This window comes from Gastrolobium bilobum, unplaced genomic scaffold (genome assembly GCF_033153095.1).
Source record: "Gastrolobium bilobum isolate Gb01-03AN ecotype WA unplaced genomic scaffold, APGP_CSIRO_Gbil_v1 utg3223, whole genome shotgun sequence".
NCBI classification, from domain to species: Eukaryota; Viridiplantae; Streptophyta; class Magnoliopsida; order Fabales; family Fabaceae; genus Gastrolobium; species Gastrolobium bilobum.
This window is the reverse complement of record NW_026897393.1, coordinates 200,192-214,384: the sequence shown is the minus strand read 5'-3', so window position 1 is coordinate 214,384 and position 14,193 is coordinate 200,192. Positions and strand designations below refer to the sequence as shown.

At 34.7% G+C, this 14,193-nt stretch overlaps 1 protein-coding gene across 1 annotated transcript; it reads left to right on the top strand.

Annotated features, from left to right (window-relative positions):
- Positions 1-71: 71 nt before the first annotated feature.
- On the top strand, positions 72-14,193 carry LOC133306552 (DEAD-box ATP-dependent RNA helicase FANCM; the record flags this gene model as incomplete). The annotated part of the gene is made up of 22 exons (XM_061506885.1): positions 72-144; positions 237-380; positions 523-605; positions 694-808; positions 937-1,028; positions 1,146-1,200; positions 1,283-1,404; positions 1,483-1,596; positions 3,493-3,686; positions 4,647-4,777; positions 6,673-6,733; positions 6,829-6,899; positions 9,516-9,565; positions 9,633-9,798; positions 9,980-10,107; positions 10,220-10,552; positions 10,666-10,729; positions 11,323-11,700; positions 11,813-12,268; positions 12,437-12,488; positions 12,697-12,837; positions 13,499-14,193. Coding segments are annotated over 22 exons (3,570 nt in total), but the record flags the coding sequence as incomplete, so codon positions are not given.

Here is a 14,193-nt window from a genome sequence, read left to right as displayed (position 1 = left end):
GCAGTGACCCAAAGGGTTTTGAGAAGCAGAAGAGAAAGCAATCCACTGTGACTATTGACAAGAAGGAAACCCAAGAAGATGCCGAAGGAGCCACCTGCATCCACCACATAGATGCTGAGGCAGCCAAAACTTGGATATACCCAGGTAGAATAATACTAGGCTCTTTTTTTTTTGTTTGATTATTTATCTAAATTGTTCAACTTCAAATTGAAGGCTGTTGCTCATTTTTCTCGCAGTTAATGTTCCTCTCCGTGACTATCAATTTGCTATCACCCAGTCCGCACTCTTTTCGAACACATTGGTGGCCTTGCCAACAGGACTTGGCAAAACACTCATTGCCGCGGTTGTTATGTATAATTATTTCAGATGGTTTCCTCAAGGTAATGTAACGTGTGACTGTGTCCACAAATTTTACAGTTTTAGCTATATGTGACTGACTGCCAATGCCACATATCAATCCATACGTTACCTAACCTTTTTAACTGAGAAAACCATCTTCATCTGCTACTTCTTTCACAACAGGTAAAATAGTCTTTGCTGCCCCTTCTCGACCACTTGTCATGCAGCAGATAGAAGCATGCCATAATATTGTGGGAATACCTCAAGTAACAACTTTTCTTACTACTTATTCACCTTCGCCTCATATTTTCTTCGATGATATTTATGAAATATCTTGGTGAATTTTAATTGCAGGAATGGACGGTTGATATGACCGGTCAGCTAAGTCCTCCCAAAAGAGCTCGTTTTTGGAAAACAAAGCGAGTTTTCTTTGTCACTCCACAAGTATTGGAAAAAGATATTCATTCTGGTGATTTTCTTAATCAATTCCATAATATTTCCCTGGATAGATTTTTATGTGGCATATACCATGCTTTGCTTCATTTGATATAGCTCTGTAGCTGTATTTTGTCTTGTTCATGATTTAGTTTCGTTCAGGTACGTGTTTGGTGAAATACTTGGTATGTTTGGTAATTGATGAAGCTCACAGGGCAATGGGAAATTACGCTTATTGTGAAGCAGTTCGTCAGGTTTGATTTATTTAGAGGTTTTCAGTTACTTCTGGTCTTTATCAATAGTATATGTTCATTCATTATTATATACAACATAAAACTGATTTATCTCTGTTGTTTTCTTTTGGTTTCTAGTTAATGGCTGTACCGGTACAACTGAGAATATTAGCGTTAACTGCAACGCCGGGATGTATGTTTTTGATAATCTTTTGTTTTTTCAGTTTTCTTTTCTTTAAAAAATATTGTGTTCTAATTCTAACTTTGATATTCAGCAAAGCAGCAGACGGTCCAGGATGTTATTGATAATCTGCATATCTCCAAGCTCGAATATCGCAGTGAAACTGACCATGACGTTATCTCATATGTTCACAATAGGAAGGTAGAGGTGATACAGGTAATCAACACATCCCTATTTGGAATCTGGAGTTATATTTTTGCTTTTTCTTAGAGATCTTTGTTGCTATATTGCCAGGTTGCAATGGGCCAAGATGCTGCAGAAATAAACAATAAGTTTTTGGAAGTAATACGCCCTGTAGTAGCCAGGCTTACAAAAATTGGGGTCATTCAGAATAGAGATTATCGCACTGTATGATTCTTTGTACCTTGTAGTTTATTTTTCATTTGTCCCCAGTTTCAGATAGCTCTACCTTTTGTTAGCTAATAATTACATGACTTATCTGTGATTTTTGTTGAAGTTCCACCAAGATATATTTGAGCATGGATTGTGCCCCCTTTCCCCTTCTTTTTTACTTTCATCATCTATTAAGGGAACATATGTAAAGATGGTTATTACATTCATCAATTCTTTCTAAATCATATGATATAAATATAATCAAGTAATTGTTTGGAGGACTTGGAACAATTGACAAGATATATTAACCCCTAAGATAAAAAAGGAAAAAGAGTAACAATATTTTGTGATCTTGGTGTCAGTCATTGTTTGTCCATATACTTATGCGATTCTGTTCTCTTTCTTTCTTAGAATGCATTTAGTTTGTCACACAACCAGGATGTTGAATAGTGCTATATTCATAGTGTTGGTTAGTAATCAGTAAATAAGGTCAATTGGGTGATGGCGATAAGGCTGAAATACGTTGATCAATAGAATTGCCTCAGGAATTCATAATCCTCTTGTATGGAAAGCTCATAAAGAATTTAGAAAGCAATATAGGATAAAGGAGGATGGTTTTGGTCTGACGATATTGCATTTACATGAATATGGGTTCACATTATATAAGCAAGAGCGATTCTGCCCTATGTTGCTGATAAGAACCTTGGGATGCACTACCACAAAAGCTAGCTCAAAGGTTGGGAGTGTTGAAGGCCTTATAAACCTCACATTAGTTGTCCATACAATCAATGTGGGACTCCAAGTCCCAGACCTCGCAAATGGGTCCTAACATTCCACCACGCTTCGCAGCCCCGTCTCCCACACGAGCTGACTTTGCGCTAGTCTTTTTACTAGCCTTGGGCGAACACTGCAATTCTAGTGTCACCAGCGCCGCTCAATTGCGACTAGAGACACAGTGGAAGGCTTTGATACTATTTGATAAGAACCTTGGGATGCACCACCCCAAAAACTAGCTCAAAAGGTGGGAGTGTCCAAGGTCTTATAAACCCCACATTAGTTGCCCATACAACCAATGTGGGACTTCAAGTCCCATACCTTGCAAATGGGTCCTAACAGTTGCTGACACCACCATCCCCAAGCTCAGATGAATAGTTGTTAATTTTATTAAATATAAGTGCTTTAGAAGAGAACCCTAAGAGTTCGTGTTTAGTTAGAAAGTGCTTATGGAGTTTCCTAGTCCCTAAAAGGTACCATGGAGACTTACGGCTGATTTTTTTTTTTTTTTTTTAAGACTCTTATATGACCCTCCTACTTTATGGCAGTGATGATGGCTTGAACCTAAGTAGAAGCAGCTTCGATTGAAGAAAAACTATGATGCGATAATCTATAAACTGCTTTGGGCTTGTACACATTAAGTATGTGAATGACCTGCTGCATTTGGATTTGACATCAAATTGTTATCTAATGGTCATGGATGCTCTCATGTACAGATTCAAGAACACTTCACAATATGTTTCAAGGAGCTAGAAAACTCATTAGATTCAACTAAACAATGAAATCCAAGATAGCCCACTTTAAGGCAATCAGAATGCTTTTGGTTCATTAAGTCTATATAAGGGTTTAGATAGTTTCGGGCAGGCTTTTTGTCTCTTTTTCTAGTCGCATTGATAAGATTCTAGTAAATTATATATCCCCTGTTATTTATTACCCATATGATTTGAAACTACATTAACAACATTCCAAAACAGTATTATTTTTTATAGCTCTCTTAGATATTTTTCTTAAGATTCATTAACTTCTCATTGTTAGCTGTCACATCTTTTGGACTCTACTACCATTTGCCATAATTTTTAAGGCTTGATGATATGGCTGAATCATTAATTACTCTTTTATGTTTTGAATGCTTGGCAGTTGAGCCCTTGTGTATTACTTGAAATGAGGGAAAAGTTTCGTCAGGGGCCTAGGGAAGATCTTTCTCATGTCAACTATGGAGATGTTGAAGGGTATTTTGGAGTTCTTATTACTCTTTATTACATCCATAAGCTACTTTCAAGTCATGGAATAAGGCCAGCATATGAGATGCTCGAAAGAAAATTGAAGCAAGGGTAGGCCTTTGTCTATACTTCATATCTACTGTTTATATATTAGCTAAGTAATCAACAATTGCAAAAGTTATGGTTTTTTTTTTTTTATATATATATATACATGTATTATTGTTTGATCCTTTAGGCAATATAAGAACTTAATTTAAGATAAAGGCTAGTACAATGGTAGTATCAAAGGAAGAGTATCTAAATTCTAAAATATCTAGAAAAATAGCATAGTGCAGAATATATAACGAAATAGTCCAACCGCACAGACTTTTTGGGCGTGTTGATTTGATCTTGAGACATCACTTCCTTAAACATGAATTGTTGATTCCTCTGTTGCCATATGGTCCAATTGTTCCTATGAATTTATGGCATTACAAAGTCAAACAAAATTAGCTTTATTTGCGTGTTTACATTGAATTCTACATCAAGTCATCCAAAACAGCAAGAACATGTCAGTAAGTTGCCAATAGTCGCGTCGTAAAAGCTAGAACTGAGTTGATTAATTTTATATGCAATCAGAATGTTCCATATTACACATTGTTTATGGTAAATTCTTTACATTTAGATCACTAATTTTTGAGATTTCCATGTTTACATTTTTTAAGTAGATTTTGAAGACAGTGATCACTGGTTCCTGATCCCTGTTTGCCTTTAGTTGAATTGAAGGCCAAAATTTTATTACTTGTTAGGACATCTAGCTTTGTGATCTTAGTTGATATGTAGGGGAGGTGGACTTAAAAGCTGCTTTTGTATTTACAAAAAAAAAAGAAAAAAAAAGCTGCTTTTGACAATGACATTATTTTAGGATAAAGAAACATTTGTAGCCGTGTTATTTTTGTCTTTTTTTTTTTTTTTTTTTTTTTTTGAGGGCTTTGTCTAGACATTTCATTATTTTATGCATGAAATTTTCTATAAGTTTTATATATTTGAAGTTGCAGTACAATGGTTCTGTTTAACGATACCTTCTTTCAGGTTTTTTGCAAAATTTATGAGTAAAAATGAAGTTATTCTAAAAGCAAGGCAACTAATGCAGCAAAGCTTGTCTCATGGAGCATCGAGTCCCAAGTTGTCCAAAATGCTAGAACTATTACTGGAGCATTTCAGTAAGTAGAATTCTGTTTGTCTCATGCTGAGTTTAATTGCTGTGAATTACCAAGGTGTTAGTATTTGCCTTCTAGCTGTTTACAATAGCGTAAAGAAAGTTTTGAATCCTCAAGAAAGATATAACATGGAAATGACTTTGATCTCACAAAATTTTCTCACCACTTAATTTATATAGGGAATTTGTTGTTAACTTATTATCAATTTTGTATATGGTTTTTTCATTCTTAAGTTTTCCAACTAAACTGTTCTGGTTATCTGGTGACAAAAATGGTCTTGCATAAAGGGACTGATTGTTAAGAGTTTGCAGGAGTTTAATGGCGATATTTAGCTTAACAAGTTTTATTAAAAAAAATGCTCCTTAGGCTTCTTTCAGATTGAGCTAGGCAGCTAGTATGGAAGTTCATTAGGGAGTCTTGAAAACTTCCGAAGTTTGTGAAATTTAAGATGGAGTCTGAAATAATGATCAAGTCTTGGTTCTTTTGTGTTTTCTGTTTGTATGTTCCTTTAAATAATTCATTTCTTGAATTTTCCAAAATTTCACTAAAGGGATTAATCGTTGATTGGGCTGCATATTCATGTCTCCTTTGTTAAGCTGTTATACGATTGTCAATTGCGTCATGGAAGTTTCTTTCCATCTGATCATTTTGCTGAAAGACTGGACTTTGTGAGGATATAGCCATATAGCTGATAGAAGTTGGCCAGGATGTTTTTCTGTGGTACTTCCGTTTGGGTTGATGTAGGAATGGAAAGCTGAATTGAAAGACTACTGAACATTTTGATTCTTTTTGTAGACAGCAGCATTTGCTTATGCTTAAGTCTGAGTGAAGTTAATTTTATTAGTGTTGCCTTTGTCAGTGTAATGAGAAAGCAATTGATCATATTCTTATACATTGTCCAGTTGCCAAATTTCTCATGCTATTTCTATTTTAGGATTTGGTCATTTGTCTTTTGTCAAGTTTGTGAGTTGTCTCCAGAGGTCCGAAGGTTTAGAAACGCTCGTTTGAATTTGGCCCGCTACTTGAAGAATTATATTCTTGTGCTTCTTTTACAAAGAAAAATACCTAATTATACACGTGGCCAAATACTCTTAAACATCGTTACGAGGTGGTAACATTAGAGTAAAAGCGTGCAGAAATTCTGGTGAGATCACGTCATATGGTAGGAAACTAAGAATTATACAAATGTGAGATGATGTGTGTATACATAGCATTATTCTTTTGAGGTTTTGCTATCAAATTATTACTAGGGTACGCATTTGTTTTATTTGTGTTGCCTCTGCATTTTTATGTTGTTGTTAATGCAGAGGATATGTGTGTCAATTATTTTTTGAAGTTCTAAGCAAGCCCCACAGAATCATATGTTTCACTATGGTATTTTTACGTTTCATTTTTACTTTTTTATGCTACAACTCCCTTTTATAGAAAAAAAGAAAGAGAATAATCCCCCTCTTGTCTACCAAAAAACGAGATGTATAACACGGGTAAACAGTGATGTATAAGAGTAATACTTTCGTAAATATTTTTAAGTTTGAAGGGACATTGACTGTTTCTTGATGGTGTTTTAAATCCTGGAGGTTTGGGAAGGAAAGAGGGTAATCTTTAACCGAGGTGCACTGTGTGCAGGGGCTTGGTATGTTGGAGCAGGCTGCGAACTTGAATACTAGATGAGAAATGTTAGGTCTACAGGAAAAAAAAGCCTTAAAACAATTTGGTATAAATTTCCAACCATGTGTAGTCTTTACAACCTGTACCTTCAATAGGCAAAATCTTGTAAATCTCAGTTTGATTTTTTCTTTTTCCAATAATTGGATTTTTTTCATTATACTCTTTAATGTCAAATAGTTTACATTGAATGTATACTCATCAGTCAATGACATCTTTGGATGTGGTTGCAGAAACCAATGATCCGCAAAACTCCAGGGTAATTATTTTCTCCAACTATAGAGAAAGTGTCAGGTAAAATTAGATTGAGTCATTTCATTATCTTAATCTACGTAGTTATTGGGAATTTTTACCCAAATTTGAAAATTTTCTTATGTTAACGAATTCAGGGACATTATGGATGCACTTGGGGGCACTGGGGAACTAGTCAGAGCTACCCAGTTTATTGGTCAAAGTACAGGTATTTATAATGGTGGCTTTGTTCTATAATTGTGTATGCAAAGAACTTAACGTGTCTCATTTATTATCAATAACATATCTTATTTGGTACAGTATAACCAATGGAATTGACATTTACATAAATCAGAGTCAAATATTTTGTTCCCTGATTCTTAAAATATTGGTTAAAGCCATATCATGAAGGAGGTAAATACCAGTACAGTATGTTATGTAAGGGTCTTTATTTCCGTACTTTCTCTAAATAAAAGAATATTATATTTTTAAATTGATAAATTGAATAATAATGGTTACAAGCTGAGTAATAAAAAATTATAATTTTTATGAGTCTGAACCTTTTATAATTCAGTTTATAATTTTTATTACTCAATTTGTAACATTTTATATAGAGTTTATTTTATAAAAGAGGGTAAAAAACGTAATTTTTTGGAGAAAGTGCCGAAATGCACCCCTTTTATAAAATATAAACGAGAAAGAGAAAACAAGAGAAACTTTCCTTGACAATTGAGATAAACCGTCATCAAATTATGCATAAAATAACTATATTGTCATGATTTTTCTTGAGATACGACAAGCCGCCATTTATGGCAATACTTCTTCCCAGATTTTTAGCTTTATTCTAATAGCATTTTTGTTCTCTCTTGTTTTTTTTTTTTTGGTAATCTCATTTTTGTTCTTCTTATTTTTGTCTACCTTGTGTATGAGGTCGCTTTTTTTTCTTCTCTCATAATAATTTTGTCTTTACCGAGGGCTCACTTGGTAGCATGGGGATTGAGTGGTGGGAGAGGACCTCGGTTCGAATCCCACCAACACCATCTGGGGAGGGGTATAAGTACCGTAATCCTTGGACTCGCACTTAAACTCTGGATTAGTTCCATAAGCGGCTCAAAGAACCGAATCCGTGGGGATATCGGGGTATTGATTCGCCTCTCAAAGAGGTAATTAGGATCAGTTTCCAAAAAAAAAAAAAATTGTCTTTCTAAAAAATAGGGGACATCAATTTGGTTATAAAGTAAATTGATGTTAATTTAACTTTCTTAATAATTACATCAAGATTGTTTTATGATGAACAGTGAGAAGAGTGTTAATGAAATTCTTGATCAATAAATTACATTAATGTTATTTTTTATTATTAAAGAATTCAATTAATACTTTATAATTAATAATGGGAAGAGTTATATTCACAAACTTTTTTTATTACAAATTTACAAATTACATTAAGTCTGACTAGACTTGATCAAGAGGATGTGACTAGTGAGACTTAGTGTAGTTTGTAAGAAAAGAAATTCATCAATATAACCCTCCCAATTAATAATACTACTAATTGTTATTAATGATATTGTAACAACCAATTAGTATTACTACCAAATGTTATTACCAATCAATTTTACCGTTGGATCGATTATATTGATCCAACAGTTATATTTATTTTCCATCTTTGTATAGTTATAATTCCTCTTATATTAAATATAGGAAATCATAATCATAAATATAACCGTTAGATTAACATAATTAATCTAATGGTGAAATTAATTGGTAATAACGTTAATAGTAACACGAATTATTGATTTTTACAATATCCTACCTATGATTAATATCAACTATTAATTTGTTAATTAAATTTTTAGTAGAGCAATATGCTTGTTTGCCCAAAAAAAAAAAGCGCTAACCGATACCTTTGTATATCTTCTGGGAAAATTCCATTAAGGAGACCATCAGACCAAACCAAAACGCCACAGAAACAATCTTGTCCCATTTTAGATGTGAGAGCTGAAAAGAATTGTAGAAGATACAATCGTTTTGCTCAAGCCAAATACACCAAAGTGCAGAATAGATAGTACACCTTAAAGCCATTTCCTACGTCGTTCTGCGAAGTTGAGAGGATGACGCAGCCTGAATTCATCGAAGACAACAAGTTACGTATTCCAGATCGATAGAGCAGCTATTTACATAAAACATATCAGGCGATAGAGCATTATGGGATCTTCAAATTTGCAACATAATTTAATTATTTATCCTATTTTACTACTTCTACTGAGGGAAAGACTCATGTTAGCAATAGTAGTCTGGGGGTATTTTACCCTTCATGAACACCTGCTGCTCAGTCTCTCTTCTAACAACATAAATAATAATTCTGGCATCAAGGCCTGTTTCGTTTTTCCTTTCAAATTCAAATAAATTCTGTGACTCATCAACTTCATTGTTGCATTTTCTGATAGAAAAGAAGTATTATCGGAGAGAAAAGCCAAGGTACAAGGAGAAAAGGGATATAAGATATCCCTTTTAGCAAAGAAAATAAAAGGGACACAATCCCAACAAACGAAATCTCATCAGTGCAAATAGGCTCTTTGCTAACAAAACATCTAATGTAATCAAGCATTGCTTCTAATTCTGTGAGATTTCATAAAATAAGTCTTAATTTGTTTTGACTTTAAATAATTCTTAATCTTTCTTAAGCATTGGTGATATCTGCATCTTTTTCTTCTGTATCTTTATTCATGAGAAATGTCTTATCCTCCAACTTGTATCTTCCTGTTCTTTGTTGTCTTCCTTTTTTTGGCCTTCATCATTATAAATTCCATCATGCATAAAAGAAAATCTTCATTTTGATGATTTACAGGAAAAGCAATGAAGGGTCAGTCCCAAAAAGTTCAACAGGCTGTGCTGAAGGTATGTAATCCATTTGATATAATATTAATATTCACTCCTTCCATGTTCTTACATAGTTCACCAACAGAAATTTCGGTCTGGTGCCTACAATGTCATCGTTGCTACATCAATTGGTGAAGAAGGTCTTGATATCATGGAAGTTGATCTTGTCATATCTTTTGATGCTAATATTTCACCACTTAGAATGATTCAGCGAATGGGGAGAACTGGAAGAAAGCATGATGGACGAGTTGATATCCTGTGATTGTCGGTTTTATTTGTTTCTTTGGCAATTTTTGCTGCTGAGAAAGAAATGAACATTCATGACGTTCTCCACTACTAGTTTTGGTGAATAACGTCCTGGGAGTTTCAATAGTTTTTAGTTTTCTGAAAAGTTTTAAGTGTTTGTTTTAATGATTCCTTAACAAGTATTACTAGTTTTAGCTTGTGAAGGGACAGAGTTGAAAGGCTACTTGCGAAAACAGGCTAAGAGCAAGACTATAAGTAAACACATGCGAAATGGGGGCGTAAATAGCTTCAGCTTTCATCCTAGTCCAAGGATGGTTGGAAACAATCGGATAGCTTCTTATTTTACTTTTATTTTTTTTTTCTAATTTCTTTTTTTGTTTCTGTTTTTTATTCTTATCTTCTAAATCCTGCTAAATACTTCTGTAGATTCCCCACATCCTTAAACCAGAAGTTCAATATGTTGAGCTGTCAATTGAGAAATATATTCCTCGTGAAAAGAATGTGAAAGACGACCATCTTCACATTTCTGCATCCAAGGAGAAACTCACTGATGCTGAAAATGATTTACTGGAAACATATTTTCACCCTACTGGGGAAAATAAATGTAGATTATCTCTTATTGCCTTTCCCCACTTTCAGACCTTTCCTTCTAGAGTGCATAAAGTGAAACATTCCTTTGGAACATTGATGCTTATAGATATGATGCAGCGTTTGAAAGGACTAGTATCATTTCCAGGAGATAGCAAAACTTCTCTTCAGGTTCTACATCCTTTTCTACATTAGTACTATATTGTATTAAATATGATCGGGGTCATACTATGATCTGCCTTTTTTTTTTCCTTAATAAAATGATGTCTATTTGTTTAATTCAGGAAGATCTGTGTTTAGGAAATAGTAATCCAGTTGCAATTACCGAGCTGGATGGGGGTATAAAAGGTAATATAATCCGTTCAATTTTCTCTCCTAAATTTTATTGCCAGACAATAAATACATGACTTATGAATCAAGACACCAAGTAAAAGACATATTATAAAATATTATATTCAATGTGATTCTGAAATTGGGATTATGTTTGTCATTTTTATCTTCTTTCTCATTTTAAATACTTCATCATGCTTCATTAAGGTTGCATTCTTTGCAGCTTGCAATTGCATGATATTGAGCACTGCCTCTGTTTTCCCCGCTATTCAAAAGACATTCTGTAATTACCTGGGAGATTATAAAGAATTTGTTGTAAATAAACATAATTTTGTTTTCTTAGTGTGCTATCATTCCTCTTATTGGTCCAACCTCATTTTCAATGATTATGCAGTGAAATTGTCAACATGGCCATGGAAAAGTGGTGTCGCTTTGTTATAGTTTTTACTTTTCAAAAAATTTACTTCTTGATGGGTGTTCGTAATAAATGTCTTTTCTGTGAATTAACATATTTTCTTCTTCTGTAAAAGATTTTGCAAATATCTGATAACATTTGAATTTTGAGAATACACTAGCTAATGGAAAGTCCTTTTTGTTTTTGTTCTCTACAGATAATGAATCATGCTCTAGGCATACAAGGGGAAGGAATGTAGTCTATGTAAATTGTCTGGAGCTGGATTCCTGTCATTTGGAGATTCAAACCAAAGACTCTGTTGATCCAACTCTCCAGGATAGTACTCTCTGTGACTTGGGTAAGCATCTCGAGGAAACATGCGAGGGTGATGAGACAATTCCTGAGACTCCAATTGCTAAGAAAAGTGTGTCAAATGAGGGAGATAATGCTGGTGAAACGATCAATCTTGTGGAGATCAAGACTTCTTTGTTGGTTGAAGATGCATGCTTGGATGGCTTAAGAGATGAACTTAGTCCTCGTTTAACTAATTTTATTAGAAGTGGTGTTGTTCCAGAGTCTCCCATTGATGAAAGAGGTGGGTTTCTTCATGGTCATAATGTGGTTGAGTACAATATTGAGAGTGATAACTTTGTTGATTGTGTGAATGTGATTAAATAATTTGTTCTGGAATAAATTGAAATTTTCAGGGCAATCAAGAAACAACTTTGTCATTCGAGACTGTATTTCACCTGTTCATCTTCTCGAACAAGGCAATGTTAGTTCTTTATGTTTTAGGGAAACTGAAAAGGTCATCATTGATAGTGGGCCTGGTAAGAATGCCTCTACTTCTCCTGTTGTCAATGAAACTCAAACCCCTTTACTTGAGCTGAAGAAGTATGCAATTAGAAGAGGACGTGTCTTCCTTTCCCCAACTGACGAAGACCATACACATATCGCTGACCCATGCTTCAGTGGAGAATCACATTTAGGCTGTGGTGAAATGTCTTTAAGCATTAAACCTGCACGCAAATTTAAAAGGTTGCGGAAAGCTGATGATATTGACAGTAATATGAATCAGAAAAACAATAATTGTTTTGCTTCAACAGCAAACCTTTTGAAATCATCTTCTACCTCCAATCCCACACGATGTAAGCATGGCCAAGGTGATTTAAGTTTGTTTGATGCATCTTTTGTTCCTTGCTTTATTGAAGTATTGTAGATCAAATCTTGTTTCTTTGAAACCAAATTGGAAATATATATAATAAATTCTATTCTGTCATATAGTATCGGTGAAAACTTAAGGCTATGCTGTTTCACTTTTTACTTTTTAGGTAAAAGGACACCAACACATACTGTGAGAGACTTCATTGAGGAGGAAGCTGAGTAAGCTTATGCTAAAGAATCACTCGATGTTGCATTCTCATCCTTTATTTTATCATTTTTTGGCAAATAGTATTTACCATTATTATTAGCACATGTTTCGTTAATGATTGGCAAGATATAATGACTTAAGAAATTCAAATAAATAATCTGCATATCATGGACATTTTGTGAGAGATATCCAATCTCATGAGCTGTTCAATATTCTCAGGGTATCTTCAGATGCCTACATATCCAATGACGAAGATGACGAGGATGGCAATTCAGTTGACAGTTTCATAGATGACAGGACCAACCCTTCAGCGGCCAGTCAGGCTGAAGCTAGTAGAATGGACATGATGGCAATTTACAGGTATTTTATATTTCTGCTATTTCCCTCTCTCTTCATAGGTTCCTTCATAAGTAAAATAGCGTGCATAATTCTGAGAAATTTGGTAGAAAAATCCATCTAATAAAAAATACGTGAAGATTTTCCAAAATTTTGGAGGAGTTTTGAGGGTTGGGGTCCAAGGCCACGCCATCACCTCCTCCCCGGTCCCCCTCTCCACCCATGTATAGTGTAATCCACTAATCATATTTCGTGTTTTTCTAAATTTATAACGGGATACGAGGGAGAGGGTGGGCAGGGTTACTTACTTCTTTGTTGTGGACAAGATGAATGCGTGTTTAGTTCCTGAAGCTTAATCACCCATTGAAGAGTTAAGACATAACTTGTACTTTTTTGTGAAGTTAAAAAAAAAAAAGGATTTCTTTTGTATATATGATCTGTTCAGAACCGTTCTGAGGTTGTAGAAAAAGACGATGAATCTTTATGCAATTATATGGTACCCAAATGCGCAAGATGGAATCAAACCATAAGCTTCGGAGAAATATTTCCTATACTTTCACCAATATACCTCGGAAGTTTATTACCAGTGTCTCTGGTTGTTTTGAGTGATTGGAACTCTCAACTACAAACAATTTATTATTAACTTCATTTTTAACCTGCATAATTAAAATTAGCTCTGCTGCAGGCGTTCTTTGCTGAGTCAAACACCAATTAATGGAGGGCTCAATTTTTCTGCCACTTTCAGTCCTGACCATGTGACTATGGCAACCAGTGTAAGTGAAAGTGGGGATTCTTCAGGCAAGACAACGAGTCATTTTCAGGCAGAACCAACCGATCAGTCAGCTAATCGGACTTCAGAATCAGTTCACATCAACCAGACAACCTCCAAAGCAGTGCCTTCAACTGGTTCCCTTGCCGGAACTAGGACAGAGATAAGAAGTCGTAAACGAAGATTAACATTTTACCATTCTGGAAACTTTCCAAATATGAACCTTGAACAAGAATTTGCACTTCACTCAAAGAAAGAAACAGCGGATGCCGACTCAACTATAGATGTTCTATGTGATGATCAATTTTATAATGACCTTGATCTTGACGAGTTGGAGGCACAAGCAACTTCGCTTCTAAAACGGAAATTAGATTTGTCAATTCAGAAGCAAGATACAATCCCTCAATCTCACTCACCGAACCTGGACATTTTTAGGTCTCCATCATTTGACCTTGGGATATGAAAAGCACGACAAAAGCACTGATTCGGCACGGCACTTACATTTTGGAAATTAACTTATATAATATAAACTGGTTACCAGAAATCTCTTACTCCATATTTATGCAAACGTACAATATTGTAGTCATATTAGTGGATTGGACCTTGTAGCC